We start from the raw sequence: 20437 nt of genomic DNA on the forward strand, positions 1-20437 counted from the left end.
AAATACTTAGTTTTAACATTTTTAAACCCCGAATAGTCCCTTTAAGTGGTGACATCACAGCTCTACTTCCGGGTTTGCAGATGTGCAAGAAACTACAAAAAACTCTTTAATACCACAATCAATATTTCTGAAACGCAACAGAGAGTTACTGAACATACTTATTCATCAGGCCCATTTGCCAAAAATGCTGCACCTAGTTAGCCTGGCTAACACCAGACTAAAATCACAAGTGATATTTAGTCTGGGGACCACCAATTCATTTTCTCGTAGGAGAGGTGTGGTTTACGATCGTCCATACTCGTTAATTGGGCGATACGAAAAAAAAAAAAAAAGTCTCATGCGTCTGCACGTAGCCATGGCCAATCGTATCATCGTATGAGATGACGTATGACGCACCCGCTGTTGAGCTAAATTATTTAGAACAAGGTCTAAAGCTTGATCAAAAAATACCATCGTGTCTGCTGCTGTCACGTTGGATCCGTAAATAAACTTTTTTTTTATTATCCGTAAATAATCTACAAGCTTCCATATATCGAATAGCGCGTCATCGTCTTGCCGTCCCTCCTCGCTCTGTGATTGGTTCCCAAATCCACCGGAGATTTCGGCCATGGTCCCCAGGCTGTTGTGCAGTTCGAAATAATTCGAGCGCACACAGCAGCATGGCGTTAGCCAGGTTAGCACCTAGTGCTATAAAAGTAATATTTATCAAAATCGGTACTTCCTGGTTAGCGGAGAAAAATGAGCAGCAGTTACGCTAGCCCCGGAAGTAGTGACTTTAGTAAATAATGCTTTCTGAGTCTGTTGAGTTTCAGAAATATTGATGGTTGTTTTTAAGAGTTTTTTATGTTTTTTTTCTGGCATATTTGCCGGTTTCCACGACCCGGTAGCGGAAGTCGTCACATCACACTTAACGTATTGACTTTATGTGGCTGACGGGGCAAAAAGATGATCGGCTATTTCTAAACTATGAAATGTATTCACCAAGGATGCACTGATGCCATGTACAATTCTCTCCATGTTTTTTAGTTCATGCAAAGCTGTTTTATTATTTATGTTTTATTTAGACCACTGTAAATAAGAATGGATTGAGTGACAGCTAAGTGAAGCTCGCTCATGCTAGCAATTTGGCTGGGTTTTTGGATCCAGCAACAATGTAGGATCTTTTCACACAGAGCACCCCTCCGAGTTAGTTCAGACCTGCTGTATCTCCCAATTGCAGACCATTACTGAACAAAAAGCTCATTGTGAAAGTTCAGTTTGGCACATGCTTCCCAGTTTGACTCCAACATACATTATGTGACAGAGCTGAATGTAGGGCAGCACATGCAGTGTGTCGGCGGCTGCATGGGGCGCTCACCCATATCTATATTGTGTGTGTGACGCCGGAGCTTTATGATCAGATTAAACACATTCTCACAGGTGCAGACTGTATGTGCAATACTCTAATGGAGCTCTCACTGTGGCCCACGACATGGTCTTTGTCTGTGGCTTTTACATGCAGTTCATGGTTTATCCGAGCAGCCATCAGGGAAGATTATACTTTTCAATCACATCCAATTCGGCAACCAGGATTATTATGATTATATTCTTTTATTGTTTATTGCTGCCTCTATGTCTAGCATGCATTACACTAGCATTCCCCAAGCCAAATGACTACACTGTATATCCTTTTTTATAAAACCTTATTGCCCACGAGAAGTAGGACTCATTCGGGAATCACTGAATAAAACAGCAGTGTATGTATTCCACAGCCCTGAGCACAAGGTTTAGGTGCTGCCGTTACGTTTAGCAGAAGCTCCCAGTATCAGCTGGCAGTAGCGTCCGAACAGACTCTGACAGGAGCGCGATGCCCAGCAGGGGATCACCGACTTTAACATCCCGGGCTCATCAGACAGGATTAAGGCTGACCGCAGACCCCGTCCCAGCCCGTGCCCTCTCTCTCTCTCTCTCTGAACACACCACAACTGCAGCTCAAACAAAAACAGTCAGGAGAACACGCTCAGGAGAACAGGGGGAGCATCTTACTTATCTCACTTTTCTGTGCATTAATGACTGCAGACAAACAGACAGAGTGCTGCTGACTGAGGGGCATTGTTACACAACACAAGATTAGCCGCTGAAGGACTTTTGGGCTTGCCCCCCCTCCCTGTATGTCAGTATTGAGGATTTCATGTTATTAGGGTCTGCTAATTACCCCCCGGCAGGACAACAGGTTCATTCTTCATCTGGTTGTTATTCAATGAGACGGACAGACGTGTATAACTACTCTGATGGAGCACAGTCTCTAAAGTGGCCGATATTTGGGGATTTTGGGGATCGGATATTGGCCGATCTAGCGCTGATAAAAGCTGATATTTCCAGGGCCGAGACTTTGTGTTTTTTGCATTGGAAAGAGCAAAGTCAGGGCTTTAAAACGAGTCCTTGAGGGGACGTGAGAAACAGTGAAAATCAATCACTGAGTTAGTTTTAAAGCAGTACTAAGTCACTGGTTTACCTTAATAAATCCTTTCCGTAGTCCCTGTGGGGGTGATACAAGTGTTTATGGGATGATTGGAGGGTTTTTCATCTCCCCCTGGTGTCTCTGGCCAGAAAACCATGTTTGCAACTTGACTGCCACCGGACCGGAGTCACCAATACACACTAATAGAATCACAAAGAAGAAGCTAACAGGCTAATGGGCAAAGCTAACTCCGGGCTAGCGCCATTTTAAACAGTATTTACAGCCAAGTTTGAGTAAGAAATAATATTTTCATTGTATAATTGGATGCACAATATCCCTCTGTCCCTTCGTCTTTTCGGTCAGCTTCGTATTTACTCTCACGGACAATTAATAAGTAAAAAAAACTTGCTACGACATCTGCAGTTGCGCTTATGGCCTCTAGGGGCAAGAGTTACTTAGTACTGCTTTAACCTCCACTTTTGTATTTTTAAGTGCTGCGCAAAGTGCCGCGGCTAATAACAATATGCTAATGCTAGCGACAACTACTCAAAGCTGGGACAGAAACTATGACTGGATCACTTAAAGTAATAAAATAAAATCGGTCACTGCTGGAGCGGCCATGTATTTGTTTTTACAGGATTATAGACCAGACATTTGGAAATATCGGGCAAAAATATTGGCCGAGCACATCGGCATCGGTCAATTAAGATCCCAAAATATTGGCATCGGCCTTAGAAAAACCCATATTGGTCGGCCTCTAATGCTAAATCCCTTAAATTTTTCCTGTAAATTAACTTCTTAATCCTCACCTGAACTGAGCATGTTTTCTCCAGTTTGGCTTTACCCAAATCTAAAAGCTTATTTAAAAAAAAGTGTCAAAATATAGATGAAAACGCACTGGTAAAGCAACAATAATACAATAAAAAAGTGTCAAAAACACGACTAAAAAGCAACACAAAAGTGACACAAAAAAGCTTAAAAAAAAGCAGCAAAAAAGTGGGAAAAAAGCAAGAAATAATCTTGAAAACTACAAAACCAAGACAAAGATGTGACCAAAATAAATGACAAAAAAGTGACTAAAAGTGTCAAAAAAGCAGTGAAAAAGCAACAACAAACGTGGCAAAAACCCGCTCCAGTTCCAGAAGCAACATGTACAAATACGGCAAAACTTAACTTTGAGGGCTAAAACTTTTCTCGACAAGCGCCATAACATAAATGGAGCCCATCCTCATTTATGAGGCTGGAACAAACCACTTCATAAAAGTGAAAATGAAAGTGGAGCCTGGTTGGGAGTGTCACTGGAGTGGCTTTCAAAGGAGAAAGATTGAACTCCACAGTCGAGGGACCGATACTTATCTGTAAGGTCTTTAAAGTTAAAAGTAATCCCAATTGCGACGGTGCATATACCAGAGGTAGGCAACGTCAGGCCCGGGGGCCATATCCGGCCCTCCAGCATAGAACCTCCGGCCCCCTCAAGATGAATTGGATAAATATTATTACACAAATAAGAGATTAAATACCTGCTAAAGTATGGGACATTGGGCTAAGACGTGCCACCTTTTGCTTGTGTAAAAAGAGTATATTATAAATACAAAATTTTGTTGTTTGTAATTGATTGATTGATTGATAATTTTACTATAAACATACATTTTGGGATTCAAAAATTGCCTGGAGTATGTTTTTTAAGATGTTGATCTTCATCTTCAGCTCCTTTCATCCCAGGAGCGGAGTAAATTCAACCACCAGATTTAAAGGTGAAATTGACGTGATTCCCATTATCATTTTTATGCAAAGAATTATCATAATATGTATTTTTGTTTTCATACACACCATCTGCAGATAATGCAATTTTGTTTCTAAAAAATCAAAATGCATTTTTCATAAAAAGGGGTTATTTTAAGGCCATTTTTCTTTTCTAATTTTTATCTGGCAAGTTTAAATCACAGTTACAGTCACACTAAAAATGATTTATTTTCAAAATATACCAGGTGGTTCAACTTACCCACTGGCTCGTAAAAAAAAATCCTGGCAGAAGATCCCATTAAAGCAGTACTAAGTAACTATTGCCCCTAGAGGCCATAAGCGCAACTGCAGGTGGCGTAACAAGTTGCGATTTTTTAACTTAACGTCTTGGAGAGTAAATACCAGTGGCGGCTGGTGATGTGAAAACCAGGGGGGGCTGTTGCCTCTACCTACCTTCAATTATATTTTAGAAGATACTTATAAAAAATGATTTTTACTTAAAAAAGAAAGTTATCTTTGGGGCATTTAATATTATTATTTTATGTAGAATATATTCAAATCTTATTGTTTAGTTTTATTCAACTAAAAAATAAATAATTTCTGACTAAAGTGTAACGATAGTCACTATACATATTTGTATTGTGCACCACTGATTAGTGTTTTGTACCAACAGAACCAAAACAAAGGCAGGAGGTGTTTCCTCTTTGATTTCATGTACAGTTTTAGTCCCAGACCTGCTGTGATTTCATTATGAGCCTCAGAACCACAGGTTTAAACCTGTATAAACCGTCAGACAAATGATCCGCTCAGAAATAATGTGCAGCTCACGTATAGACGAGAGTCCTCCTCCTCCGAGGCACCTGGAGCTCCACCTCTGTTTCCCTCAGTGAATGAATGACGTTCCCCTCTCCTGTCGTAGCTCCTCCTCACGGTCCTGAATCTTCTCTCCATCAAATGTCCACGTCCTGGGACAGAACTGTCTGTCCAAGTCAGCGAGGGTTGTCCCAAAGTGTGAGATAAACAAGCAGCAGCTAAAGCAGACGAGCTAGTTAGCATCGTCATGCTACCTCCAGGAAAGTCCGTTTAGACGTGACTTCTGAGTGAAGAAAGTTGTCCCAAGTCCATTAGTTTGACTAAATCCTTTCACCTCCTCTCAGGAAACAACACGAAGCTCCTCCGGTCTTTCAAATGAGAAGTTTTTCCTCTGATCGTCCGTGAGCTCAGAGCTGCTCCCACAACGAGCTCCTCACGTTTGTTTACAGGAGACGCTTCCTCGTCTGTCACCTGTTAAATCTCCGATGGCGCTTGGCCTCAGCGCCCATCGGAGATTTATTATTGCGCGTCTCTGATTGGTTGAATTAATGATATACAGTGACGTTTTTATACCATAGTAGAGCGCCATTGGTTAGATGCTTGGGGCGCTGTTCCTGCTGCCCCGAGCACAAAACTACACATTTATGACACTGTTGCAGCGCTTACAGCACACGGTGAAGCTGGCAGACAAAATGACACGCTCCTTCACCTCCACTCCCCCTCACGCCAGTGTAAAAAACACCTGTACATAAGAAAGTTATGATTTTGCTAAACTTGAAACTTTTTATTTTATTTGCAAAATTGATAGGAGGGGCGGCGCCCCACCGCCCATAATGGACCAGCCGCCACTGGTAAATACTACGCTGACAGGAAAGGCAAAGGGACAGAGGGATATTGTACATCCAATTATTAAATGGATTTTTTTTCCCACTCAAACTTGGCTGTAAATACTGTTTAAAGTGACGCTAGCCCACAGTTAGCTTTAAGTCATACTATATAATGCACAACATTGGCAAATAGTTCTTTACTTTGGTCTTCAATAGTGAGGTTCAGCCCTTGGTGATTTGGCAATGAAGAAAATCAGCCCTCCATGACACAAATTTGCCTAACCCTGGCACATACGCAAAGACAAAAAACATGTGCTCTTTAATATTCAGATAGAAGACTTTTATTGAATCATGCAACTACGCATTATTTGTGTCTGTCCTGTTAAACACATTTGGTTTGAACAGTGGAATGAGAGAAAGTCTGTCTGAATTGAGTGACTGGCTAAGAAAATAGGGTTATGCAAAGAGTTGGTGGTTTTAGAAACAGAAGAAGAGACAGATTTTCATTAAAAAATAATTCAAACAATGTGACAAAAATGCTTTCTGCCTATACTGTGTGTGTTTGTTGAAAGCTGCCAGTCTTCTGAGAGGAGACACTTTTGAGTATGTGGTTCGACAGCCCTGGTACAGAATATCAGGTAGTTCACTGGCCACATAGATACAGACGGCATCTCTGGAATCGTCCATATATGGTCATGTTTGAAAACAGTTAAGGGGGAAAACAATTTTGAGAAAAATCTAAACGTTCTCTAATTATTCCAAAACTACTTCAAAATATGCTGAATTATGAATATAGTTTTCTACTAAATAAAGATACAAAGACATGGAGAGGAGGAAAACAATGCTAACATGATGCTACATGTTAGCATCGTGCTAATGCTAACATTAGCTAGGGCTTGCTATGACTGCTGTTTTTTTCACTTCTACTGAACAATCTGCTGTGAGAAATAGGGCTGTACAATCGATTTTCCATTATTACACTAAACGATTACACAATTAGCATAATCGGAAAAAAAAATGTTTTATTTTATATTTTTTATTGTTTTTTTTTGCAAAGCAGACTTGCATTATTTCATGACGCTGGGATTATTTTCCCTTCGCATTTCTCGTGCCATGGCTCATGCTTTTACCTGACATAAAAACAAACGGCGCTGTGTGATGATGTCATCAGGCCGCGCTGCTCAGTTTACTTGCGCAGGTGTGAGGGCTGGCCAGCAGGGGGCAGGTGTGAAACAGAGACCTCTCCTTAATCGAGGCAAACTTTAAAAAATGTGTACTTTTATGTCTGTTCAGAAAACAGAAAATATTCAGCATAGTTTTTTGATTAATAAATATATAAATAAAATAAAGCCTTTTTTTTAAAGGCAACAAATAATCGTTTGAATAATCGTGATTTCAATTATGACAAAAATAATTGTGATTATTATTTTTTCAATAATCAAGCAGCCCTAAACTGAGAAATTATCCATATGAGCCCGATTTACACTGGACTGTATTTGTATGTGATAAATAAGTTCATATTCCACCTGAAAATGGCTAAAAAGAGTGAAGAATTGTGTTTCCCAGAAGATTCTATTTCCCCCTCGGCGAGGCCACGCCCCCTTCTATGACGAGATGCCGTCTGTATCTATCCGATCATCGTTTTCATCATTTCATCTTCATTTAAATGCTCACATGGATATTTTTATTTGATTACTTTTTTTTTTATATTAGTGCTGAAGTTCCACCTTCATCTCCAGCTCCTACATTCACGGTTTACTTAACACTGAGCAGTAAATGTGAAATACTAGTCTCTAAAATATACTGCAGTTCACATAACCAAGGCTGCAGCAGCGTTTACACACTCTGAAAACTTCATCCATTTTATGATGCTGTAGTTTCTTATGATCATGGACAATTTTACAGTTTATGCAGATTATTCTTTATTGCGTTCATCCAGAAACTTCCCAGTCTGTGATAAAGCTACAAGGATACACTCTTTCCTTCCCTTTTGGACTCATTTATCGATGTTTGTCCCAGTTTTTCTCATACACACACACTTTGCATCTTCTCTCTAATTACTTGAAAGCCGGTGTTCACTCATGCTTGGGCACATCTGACATTTTCTTCTTTCCGTTTGATTCATCCCGGATGTCCTTTCCCGCTGCATGTGTAGATGTGACTGTGCTCATGTGTTTAAGGGGTGTCGGAGACGGGCAGCGCAGACTACGGCCTGTACAACACGGACCTGGGAAAAGACGAGGACGGCTTCGACATCGACGACTCCGACTATGACGTTTTTATTGAGGAGGTGAGCTTTTCTTTGACGCCGTCCTGCACGTTTATTCTAACAAAAGGGAAGACACTTGAAGGAGTTTTCTTTAGTTCGTGAGTACCAAGCAGGACAGATGTTACAAAAGAAGCTCATGAGGTTCATTTCTTCGACACAGTTACTATAGTAACTATTTTCTCCAAAGTAAAAGTAGATCTGCCCAGTCCTGTCCACATCTGTCATGGTCCACCATGTTCCACCCATTGACAGGTTCCACCACTCAGCAGCCAGCAGCCACAAATGACATGTTTTTTTCCCTCTTTTTTTTAGAATGAGAGTAAATAATAATTAACTCATATTTTAATTATATACAGGATTTTCCCATATTTTTCTTTTTGTAATTGTAATAACAATTTTCCATATATTATATGTTGTTACTACATATTTGCAGTTCTGTCTTCAACAGAATCTCCATGACTTCCTTCTTCACTTCTCAGTCTGACTGAAGAGCAATGAAGCCTCAGCCTTTTTACTAGAAACAAAGAGCTCACTGTATTTACTGTCATGTTACTGTCACTCATGGTGTCGGACCTAAAGTCTTACTCTGAAGAAAGTAAATTCACATTAACATTGAGACGGTTGGAAGGGCGCCCCCTTGTGTACAAGTGCGTCCAACTGCCCGAAGCAACTGCCCCATGATCAGGGGCCTCTAGGGCCAGAAGTAAACAGTAACTTTTTAAAGTCATTGTACTTTTTGTAGTGATTTTAGTAATATTATCTTGAAATAACAAATACTTCAATATCTCCTCAATGAGTAAATCTGAGTAACAAAACCTTCTGGTACATACAAAAATTAATGAAGGTTTAATTATTATATACATATATATATATATATTTATCTTTTTTTGTGCAAAATCTGATAGAAATACGCTGATCAATGTCAATAATAAATAATTTGAGAAAATAACTTTTGGGTTAATTTCAACTGTGATAATATTCTTAAACTGCTGCATGTGTTCATAGGAGTCCCCCTGACTGTTCTTAGTGTTTGTTCTTACAGAAGAACGCTTCTGTAGAGCTAATGTTGTGAAAGCCAAAAATCTGCGTACGAACGTTTCATGAATGAGGCCTTTTACTTATGAGAAGTCATTGTATCTAATGTGTAAACAAAATTAACCCAGAATCTTAAATCTGGCGTTATCATATTTCCATATATTGAAAAATATGCAGCCATTTTAACAGGATGCCTTTTTTTCATTAAATGAAATGATAGAAAACTTGCTGTACTTTTTTCTTTTCCTTATATTGATGTCAGTAATTTACAGGAAACTTTGAAATTGATGTCACTTGTTATTCTTTTATTTCCTGTTCACCTGCAGCGCCATCGTCTAATATTCAGTCATTGTATATGGGGCAAATTGCACTGTGACAGATTTGATCAAGGGCGCCTTTAGTGTTTCTGAAATTTGCTAAGGAAAGAAATATAGTTTTGCTTAGAATGAAAGAATTTGTCGATTGCTAGCTGCTTCTTTAGTTTAGCCTCTGTTATGAGTCTATTTTTAATAATGGACTGAATGTGTAGGTTCACTCAAACATGGATCGGGTAACTTAAATACTTTGATCTCACGTCTTGATTCTTGTCATTTGCAGCTGAGTCCATTCCCGGGGATCTCGCAGGACAACCGGAAGTCTCAGCTGCGGTCCCGCTCGGGTCCTCCGTCAGGCCGGAACGTGGTCTACCGCATGAACCCCATCATCCCCCCCAACGCCACCTCTCCTCCGGGCTTCTCCACCGCGTCCTCCAGCATGCTGGACTTTAAAGATCTGATATTTCCCACCACAAATGAACCTACCACCACCACTACTACTACTACTACCACACCCGCGCCCGCGCCCACTACAACTACTACAACCACCACCACCAGGTACTGTCTCTACGAAGCACGCTCTTATGCCACTGAATGTATTTGAATGCGTATGTATGTACAGCACGCTGCCCCCCACCACCGTGCCCCCCACCATGTCCCCGTGGAAAGGCGATGTGCCGCGGGTGTACGACCTGAGCTGTGAGGACACCGTGTGCCCCCCGGACAGCTTCTGCCTCAGCGACTACGACGGTGGAGGGTCGCGCTGCCACTGCAACCTGGGCCGCGAGGGCGACGTCTGTGAAAGAGGTGCTTCTACCGCCACACTACAGCTATATACTCTGGAATTTATGCTCTACAGGACGGGGACGGATAAAATCATCTTGCGGGCCAGATAAGGCCCGTGGGCCATATGTTTGACACCCCTGACTTAGATGCAACACGCCCACAAATAGCTATATTCTACTTTCCAGCTTGCACTTGCTGTTTAGCACCACTCTTGATAAATTATCTCTTTAGGGGTTGACACAATCTTTATATGACGTGAACATGCCAATCCTCATTTGAAAGCTAAGACCCTCCAGAATTCAGTCTTGTAAGCTTTAATAACTGGAGGCTGCACTAACACTGATAAGAAGGCCGTGCAGAGAGCTACAGAGGGGCGGGGGCTCAAAAATCAAAAGGGCACTTCACCCAACCCCTCCTTCCGCGACCCCTGACAAACCGGCCGGTCCCGCTCCTCTTAAATTCTAATCACAATCACATTTATTTCAAATCCATTTTATTTATTTATTTTACACAAAAGTAAAAGGAGCTGTATAGGCGCTAAAAATATAGATTTGTGGAAAACCAACTGCTATTATTTTTTCAGTTTCTTAATACTATTTCTTGCCAGTATCTTTTGCTGGTGGAGTGTTTTTCAGGGAGCCTCTGCCCCAGGCTACAAGTGTCTTAGCAGCGCCCCTGCAGAAACACAGACTTTCACACTGTCTCCCTCAGGTCTCTCTCTTCTCTGGGCTGTGGCTGAAAACAGGGGCTTAAGAAAAGAACATAAACTATTGAGACTGTCCGGGCATGAGTTTCACGTTGTTTTAAGAGAACATAGAGCTGAACTATTTTGACAAAAATACGCCGCGCTAAACGGCGCTCGCGTCCGACACAAGGTTTATTTCTTAGATCGTACAAAACTGTCGCTTGTTGACGTCATTGGTCCGTGATTATGATGCCGACTGATAAACAATAAAGAGTGATCTGAAACACAAGGTGCGGAGATTGTTGTTCTGTGCAGGAGATGCCTCAGCCCTCCCTTCCTCCTGTCTGAGCGCCGCTCTCTGCGCCGCTGCAGGGCCGAAAACACCCGATGAACTAACATGTTCACAGGGCAGGTTCATTTCGGATTTAATTTTTTAATATAAGCTAATAAGGCTTATTGGGACAAAAACAATGATGAATGAAGGTATGGAGGGAAAAGGGAACTTCAGGGGCATGGAGCAAAAGGGGCAGGTGCTAAAGCCCCCCTCGCCCCCCGCTCTGCACGGGCCTGCTGATTAGGACTTGACTAAGGGACAGGTGCTGGGATTGTGGATGTAGCAAAGACTCCCTTTATGTTCATTTCCAAACTGGGTTTAACCATAGGATCTGGCAACCCTAAATGTGGGGCTCATTCTGCTTTCTGATTGGATAATTGTCTTGAGAAACAACTTTAACATTGTGTGAAATGCAGATAATGGTCAACAACCAACAATCTCTAATCAGTAACAGATTGATTTCTTTCTCCTCAGCCGTGGCCGTCAACTTCCCCAGGTTCTACGGTTACTCCCACATGACCTTGGAACCCCTGAAAAACTCCTACCAAACCTTCCAGATCACGCTGGAGTTCAAGGTACGGCCGGTGCTGTGTGGCAGTGGCGTGAGGAGCCTCCATTGTGTGTTGATCTGTTGTGTTTATCACAGGCGGACGCGGAGGACGGCTTACTGCTGTACTGCGGGGAGAACGAGCACGGACGCGGGGATTTCATTTCCCTCGCCCTGGTCCGGGGAAAACTGCACTACAGGTGAGGACTGCCATTGAGAATCGTTAAAATAAGTTACAATAATTGAAAAAATTGGGAGGCTGGAGTGCTACTTGGATGTAAAAAAGTTGTATAAACTTGGTCTTTTGGGTGCTCTTCAGTGCAGGGATCCGTTTCAGCAAAAAATCAAACAAACTGAGGCACTCCAAAAGTAGAGATAATAAAAAGCCTTTATTGAGACTATTAGGGGAGGGGACAGATTAAAAAAAACTCCTTCGAAGGGAATCCTTTTGGATTTATTCCCTCAAAGCTATGGAGTACCCAGGCCTCAATGGAGAATTAAGGGCGCACTCACACTTGTCCATCCGAACCACGCCCAAGCGCTGGAAGCCCCTTCAGCACGGTTTGTTTGTGTAGTGTGAGTACAATCAAACCATGCCCGAGTCGGACTCGGTTCCGGACTTTGGCCTGCTTAGAGGAGGGGGGCCAGAGCGCGGCGCGTTGCTCGTGTTTGCGCACATGCACGGATACAAGCGGCTGTTGTATGGGCGGTTGCATTTTTCACGTAAAACAGTGAGAAAAGCAGAGCAGCGGCTGCCTCGCTCTCGTCTCCCCGGCCCCCGACCGCTTCGCTCCCGGGCTGCTCCCCCGGACCCCCGGCCACATACCGCTCGTCTCCCCGACTGCTCACTCCCGACGCCCTGGCTGCTTTACGCACGTCTCGGGCTGACCTTACGGGGAGCGGCTGCGCTTCTCCCGCCCTGTGTCCGAGCTTTTCTGCTGCTGTACCTGGTTTGGCCGCAGGCTTTAGTCGGACAGATAAAAGCTGCGGGTGCATTTATCGCTTGTGATTTTGGTGCGCGCTTTTTTTGAAGGCTTTATATGACTCCAAAGTGCTGCTCCACCCCCCGCCTCAGGTGAGCAGCTATTTCTCTGCTTTATTAAAATCGACTATTATATTCACCATAGCCCTTTTTGTTAAACTGTAGTAAAATGCAAAGAAAAGTGGAGTGAAGAGATTTGACTGGGCTCACAGACATTATTTCATGCAGCTGTTTAGTTTTTTTTTTTTCTTCCACATTATGTTGCGCTGCTGCTGCACACGTACACTTGTAAACAACTCCTCGTGCTCGGCCACGGCTCGGTTCATTTGTGTAAGTGTGAGCGCGGGCCGTTCGGGGCATCCAGGCCTTTCCTCAAACGAGCTAGAGAGTGGCACGGGTCGGATGTCAAGTGTGAGTGCGCCCTTGGAGTGCCTCAGTTTGTTTGATAAGTTACAATAATGTCCTTTTTCCTCTCCATAGATTTAACTGCGGCACAGGAGCAGCGCAGATCACCAGCGAGAGCCGCGTCGTGATCGGCCAGTGGCACACGGTGACGGTTTTCCGAGACGGCATGAGCGGCTGGCTGCGGCTGGACAACGAAACCCCCATCTCCGGGCGCTCCCAGGTCGCTCTCACCTCCTCCTCTGGGTCGCTTTAACAACCCACACTCTTAAAACCTTTTCTCACCTGTCGGCCGTGTTTCTCCTCTCCCAGGGCCAGTACACCAAGATCACCTTCCGCTCGCCGCTGTACATGGGCGGCTCTCCCAGCGCCTACTGGCTGGTGAGGGCCACGGGGACCAACCGCGGCTTCCTGGGCTGCATTCAGAGCCTGACCATCAATAACAAAGTGACAGACATCCGGCCCTGGCCCCTGGGCAGGGCTCTGAGCGGGGCCGATATCGGTGAGAGCTCTTTGGGAGTTCATTTTTGAAGTTTCCATATCTTGTGGACCTTAAAGGAACAGGCCGCCGGTTTTACATACTGAGATATGTTCTTACCTGAGCTTAGACGAGTTGATACGTACCTGCCTGGTCTTTGTGCCCGTGAAAGAGCATGGTGGCTTCTAACTTCACCCCATTTGGAGCTATAGGAATATATTGGGAGAGGCCAAATGCTAACAACATCTTTGGTTGTTTGGCATGACTGTGGGCACGCACAAAGACCAGACAGGTACGCATCAACTCGTCTAAGCTCAGGTAAGAACATATCTCAGTATGGAAAAACGGTGGCCTGTTCCTTTAAGGCGAGACACTGCAGGTGAATAGGGGACATTTTTTCTATTTATTTATATATCAATTTGAAACTGTTGCTGGAGATTACTGGCATAAAAATAAGAAAAAAATATATTGCAAGTTTTCTGTCATTTTATGTTTTCATATAAAAATAAGGCGTTTTATGCCTGAAAATGCCCCAAATTTCCCATCATATTTTCAGCCATGAATAATTCTGAATAAAGGATTGAGCCAGATTCAAATTATTCAGTTTTATTTTGTTGATAGATTAGTTACACAGACTTTTTTTTAGAGGGGATTTGGGATTATTTAGTAAATAGTAAAATAAGCTGTTTTTTAGTGGAAAAATCAACAACAAAAAAAGAAAAAAAAATGACATTCAAAACTCAATAAATCAGGCTAGATTAGATTTAAAAATCCTTCAGTAGAAAATCATCAAAATATTGTTCAGTCCAAGGCTGGAAAATTTGAAGCCTGTTGGAGCTACTGATGTGGAGATATTGTTGCAAAAAAGTGAAAATTAAAAAAAGCATTTTGATAAAATGTCTCTTGAAATCACATTTTCCAATATAAATCTATGGAGATACATTGAATCAGAGCAATATTTCAACATGTTCAACATGTTATTGTTATCATTAGGCATATTTTTCATTTCCAGGTGAAAGCTTTTATGTTGAGAGATCAATCTGGCTCAAAACTTGAAAGGAAGGGGAAAAAAAGTTTTGCCTGTAGTATTTCCCCTTAAAGGTGCAATATGTAACTTTTTAAGTGAAAAAAAAAGTTGATATTTGTGTGTATTTGACCTTGTAGTGACCCAGCGGCTTTGTGAGTGGTCAGCATAATGCCTTTACTTTGGATGACGTGGTCTCTACAACGCTCCAGGATCACTTGTTTTGTAGGTTTTCTGGGGGTCAGCACAGAAAACCTTCCAAACAGTTGATCCTGGAGCTTCCTAGAGACCACAGCGGTGGAGAGTAAAGGCGCCATGTTTACCACTCAAGCAACCACTGGGTCACTACAAGTTCAAATACGCACAAATATCAACTTTTTTTTTCCGCATAAAAAGTTGCATATTGCACCTTTAACAAAAGCATTATGTAAATGTGTGTAAACAATTCATAAAATGCGCACAAAATTTTCATGCTCAGATGTGAGGTTGTAAATCTACGGTGTGTTTGTAGGTGAATGTAACGACAGCGTGTGTGTTTTTGTAGGTGAATGTAACGACAGCGTGTGTGTTTTTGTAGGTGAATGTAACGACAGCGTGTGTGTTTTTGTAGGTGAATGTAACGACAGCGTGTGTGTTTTTGTAGGTGAATGTAACGACAGCGTGTGTGTTTTTGTAGGTGAATGTAACGACAGCGTGTGTGTTTTTGTAGGTGAATGTAACGACAGCGTGTGTGACCTGGTGACCTGCGCTAACGACGGGGCGTGCTACGCTAACCGCGCAGACGGCTACATCTGCCTGTGTCCGCTGGGCTTCAGAGGAGCGCTGTGCGAAGAGAGTGAGCCCAACAACCCCCCCACTGTCACGCCTCTTAACCTCTTAACCCCCGCCTTAACTGACAAAAATTTGACGTAAATGAGGAATAAAAAAAGCATCAAAAGAGCAACAAAACAAGCAGCAAAAAAGTGATGAAAAAGCAACAAAAACACAACAAAAGCACGGAAAGATCTGTAGTTCTTAGCTTTATGAGGCGTTACACTGTTGCTCTTCAGTCAAGAAGCTTTTAGATTTGGGTAAAGCCGAACTGGAGAAATTGTGCCCGGTTAAGGCGGGGTTTAAGAGGTTAACGTGTTTACAATGAGTACAACATACATTAGTGGCCATTTAGTGTATCTGTAGAGCAGGGATAGGCAACGTCAGGCCCGGGGGCCAAATCTGGCCCTCCAGCACAAAGCCTCTAGCCCCCAAGATGATTTTGAGGAATATTATTGTGCAAATAAGAGATAAAAACTACCTAAATTGTCTAAAAATGCGAGAAATAGTGTCAGTATTTTAAATATGTCCTGTCAGAACATCCCGCTTGGTCTTATATAATGTTAAACAGTGATTCTCTACTGGTCGGGACTCATAAGTGGGTCAGAGAACCATTTCCAGAGGGTCACGAGTCTAAAGGGAACATTTATTCAATATTGTCCATCTGAAACTACACGGAAACACTAACTGTGTGTTAAAATGAATGTTGTTGTGTTGTTTTGCTATAATTTCAGTCTTAAAGGGATATCTACTGCTTGTTCAGGAAAAACTTGTGTTGAAAATACAATATTTTATACGATATATGACATCATTATCATCCAAGGGCAATAGTGGATCCCAAAGCCACTTTGGAACCACTGATGTAAAACATTTGCAGAAAATAGTTCTTTACTTTAGGCTACAATGTTGAGGTTTGGCCCTTGGGTGTTTAGGCAATGATGGAAATTGGCCTCCACGAAGCAAACTTGCCGACCCCTGGTGAAGAGAGTCGTCTGAGAATGATGATCTTTCTTACCCACTTTATTTCTCCTTTGTCAACTTTCTCTGTTAATCCTTTCCAAATGTTATATTTTATGGATAATTTCTCAAAAGACACGATTTTGGTCCAAAATGAGTTGGCTCACAAAAGGGGAAGATTATTCTACAATACACAATAGACTTCCCAAAAGAACTGATTTTGGAGACACACATTTCCATCAGATCCACCTGCACTCACAAAGCCACTGACTGCTCCTGTATTTCAGGTTTCGTGGTGTCGTCCCCTCTGTTTAACGAGACGGTGCTGTCCTACGCCTTCGTCCCGTGGCCGCAGTCGTCCCAGAGTTACCTGTCCTTCATGGAGTTCGAGCTGACCTTTAAGCCCTCCCTGCCCGACGGCACGCTGCTGTACAGCGAGGACGCGGCCAGCTCCGACTTCCTGGCCATCAGCCTCGTGGACCGATACGTGGAGTTCAGGTTCGACTGTGGGTCGGGCGGAGCCGCCATAAGGTGAGCAATGAGTCTGGACCACATTTTCACTCCTTTCATTTTTCTGAACAAAAAATAACCCCTTTACCCCTTAACTCCCACCTGAACCGAGCACATTTTCTCCAGCTTTACCCCAATCCAAAAGCTTCTGGAAAAAAGGTGTGAAAATAGCAACAAAACTGAGACGAAAACAAGGATTAAAATGTGAAAAAAGTGGTAAAAAATTGACGAAAAAGTGGAAAAAAAATTACAAAAAAATTACAAAAAAATTACAAAAAATGTACAAAAAAATGTACAAAAAAATGACAAAAATTGACAAAAATTTGACAAAAAAGTGTGAAGAATTTGATGAAAAATTGAGAAAAAAGTCACAAAAAAGTCACAAAAATTTGACAAAAATGAAATGACTGCCCAACAAAAAAAGTGAGGAAAAAATGTGAGGAAAAAGATCAATTTAGTTGTGTAGGTCTTAGCTTTCAAATGAGGTGTTACACTGGCCTACAGGATTTGGGTAAAGCTGAACTGGAGAAAATGCTCTCGGTTCAGGCGGGAGTTAAGAGGTTAACCCCAACCGAGCACATATTCTCCAGTTCGGCATTATCCAAATCTTAAAGCTTCTTGACCTGAGAGTATATGGATATGGATCATTTGAAAGCTAAGGCCTACAAAACTCACCTAAGCTTCTTCCTTGTTTTTGTTGTCAAGTTTTAGTCGTTTTTGCCACATTTTCATAGTGAAAAATGTGACGAAAACGTAACAAAAAAATGTGACAAACTTGAAAGTAGTAGTGAAAAAAGTAGTCATCATCATTGATCCGTGATCCGTTCGGATCAATATCTTCGGGGCTGCACACACGTGATCCGCCGATTGATTTATGGAAAAAAAAGTTGTGCGCACGTTCAGTCCACACACAGCGTGGTCAGGGCGACCGGAGGAATGGAGGAGCTTGAACGCCCCGCGTCATTTAAAGCAGTACTAAGTAGCTCTTGCCCCTAGAGGCCATAAGTGCAACTGCAGGTGTCGTAGATTTTTTAACTTATTAATTGTCTTGGAGAGTAAATACTACGCTGACAGGAAAGGCGAAGGGAGAGAGGGATATTGTACATCCGATTATACAATGGAAATATTTTTTTTCACTCAAACTTGGCTGTATATACTGTTTAAAGTGACGCTAGCCCGCAGTTAGCTTTGCCCGTTAGCATGATGATTGCTATTGAAATAATTGACTACACAGTTTAGGTTTTTAATCTATTCAATTGTCTGTGATATATTTTATATTATTAATAGTAGAGTTTTTTTTATTAATGGTCATTGGTCCATGTTTAAAGGAAGGAGATAATATGCCTTTTGCTGATCCGAAAAATGATCCGATCTAAGGAATCTAAGGAGTTTTTTGATCCGTTGCACCCCTACAAAATAAACGAAGAACATGTGACAACAAAAACGAGGAAAGAGCTTAGGCCTTATCGTTCAAATGAGGCGTTACACTCTCTCAGGTTGAGAAGCTTTTAGATTTGGTGAAGCCGAACTGGAGAAAATGTGCTCAGTTATTTGGATGGGATTCGTTTTACTTCTACTTCAGTAAAATAACTCTGACGTATCGCTACTTGAGTATAGGTTTTTGTTACTCTGCAGGATGTTATTAGGAAACATGGAAGTCACATTTATTGTCCCCCCAAGTGCGACACAAAAAGGATTCTCTCCCCGTCCCAGATGAACTGCAGGACTTTGATCATTCTTGACAGTATCCTCGACTTCCTCTCTTTCCGTTTGTGCCACAGGAGCCTGGAGCAGATCAGCCTCAACTCATGGCACGAGCTGAGAGTGTCCCGGACGGCGAAGAGCGGCATCCTGCAGGTGGACACCCAGAAGCCAGTGGAGGGAATCGCTGAGGTGATGATCTCTTTTGCCTTCTGTCAATTTATGAATGAATCGGGAGCCTCCTAGTATTTGCATAGATAGTGATTGTTGACCACAAGATGGCAGCACAGCGCCACATGTCCAACAGATGCACAATGTGGCAGCATGAGAGCAGAGATGTGTCAAAGAAAATGTTTGACACTTTACAATGGCGATTTTCACAATAAAAGCAGTATAATACGACTAAATGGGGATTTTCACAATAAGCCGAATGCCCATCTCGGGTTGCCCGTTGCATTATGGGTAATGGAATTTCTTTTGTCTACCAAACACTATTGATAAAGCAACAAAGAAAGCTCTGATTTGGAGCGTTTTAACCGCTGGAAAGTTGATGATTTAAAGTGTTTTTGTCGTTGCCGTGGAGTTTATTACAATATTAGCTTAAAGTCTGTTTTTACAACCTTGGCTGCGAACGGAGATAGACAGAAACGGAAAGAACTGAACGGCCGTTCATATGTAGAGATGCTTCAAAAGTGACGTTCAGTCCTTGTTCACATAGTTGGAATAACTATGTGAGAAAAACATTTTTGACACTTGAAGGCGCCTCATGTCGCCGACATTCAGGACATTTAAACTGGAATGAGAAATAAACACATAGAATCCTTCTTTTCTTTTCTTTTACTTCAATAAGGAGGTGAACAGTAATTTTATTTTTAATTTTTATTGTGACCAGAGAGATCCACATACACATACTGTATAGGCTATGCCATCTAATTATTTATTTTTTTATGAGTGATCTGATGGTGAACAACATGGCTAATCGATCGCTAATTTGACAGACGGAAATTTACCCACTATATTTAACATCAACACCGTTTTGAAACTTTTCCTGTGATTTCAAGACAAATTTAAGTGATTTATAAAGTGACGTGTCAGTGTCGGGCTGATCCCAGGTCCTGTCATCCCCCTGTCCGCTATGGTCCACTATGGTCCACTATGGTCCACTATGGTCCACTATGGTCCACTATGGTCCACTATGGTCCACTATGGTGCACTATGGTCCGCTATGGTCCACTATGGTGCACTATGGTGCACTATGGTGCACTATGGTGCACTATGGTCCGCTATGGTCCACTATGGTCCACTATGGTCCACTATGGTGCACTATGGTCCGCTATGGTCCACTATGGTCCACTATGGTCCACTATGGTGCACTATGGTCCGCTATGGTCCACTATGGTCCGCTATGGTCCGCTATGGTCCACTATGGTCCACTATGGTCCGCTATGGTCCACTATGGTCCGCTATGGTCCGCTATGGTCCGCTATGGTCCGCTATGGTCCACTATGGTCCACTATGGTCCACTATGGTCCGCTATGGTCCACTATGGTCCGCTATGGTCCGCTATGGTCCGCTATGGTCCACTCCTGCCTACGGAGCCGCCGTCCTGACTTTTCCCTCGCTTTCACGATATTGCAAGCATAAATATTTGCAAGAAATCAGCGCCCGTAAGCCTTATAATTCACGGTTATGGCTCGATATACTTCAGAGTTCACGCTCCACCTGGACTCACTCACACATTTCAATGGCGAAGTATTTTGTTTGGGCCGAAATTAGGAGC

General features: G+C 42.4%; 1 protein-coding gene across 4 annotated transcripts in view; it reads left to right on the forward strand.

Moving 5' to 3' along the window:
* egflam (EGF-like, fibronectin type III and laminin G domains) overlaps positions 1-20437 on the forward strand; it is a 51863-nt gene that overhangs the window by 22657 nt on the left and 8769 nt on the right. For 3 of the 4 annotated variants that reach the window (XM_079551916.1, XM_079551913.1, XM_079551914.1), the window contains 11 exons: positions 6396-6461; positions 8004-8113; positions 9725-9999; positions 10064-10248; positions 11721-11821; positions 11893-11993; positions 13256-13400; positions 13490-13679; positions 15389-15514; positions 16734-16977; positions 18738-18849. In XM_079551916.1, the coding sequence (XP_079408042.1) occupies positions 6396-6461; positions 8004-8113; positions 9725-9999; positions 10064-10248; positions 11721-11821; positions 11893-11993; positions 13256-13400; positions 13490-13679; positions 15389-15514; positions 16734-16977; positions 18738-18849 (1655 nt within the window). The remainder of the gene's footprint in view (positions 1-6395; positions 6462-8003; positions 8114-9724; positions 10000-10063; positions 10249-11720; positions 11822-11892; positions 11994-13255; positions 13401-13489; positions 13680-15388; positions 15515-16733; positions 16978-18737; positions 18850-20437) is intronic. The other variant, XM_079551915.1, reaches the window with a different exon arrangement.

The sequence above is a fragment of the Gobius niger genome, assembly GCF_951799975.1.
Source record: "Gobius niger genome assembly, chromosome: 1".
Taxonomy (NCBI): domain Eukaryota; kingdom Metazoa; phylum Chordata; class Actinopteri; order Gobiiformes; family Gobiidae; genus Gobius; species Gobius niger.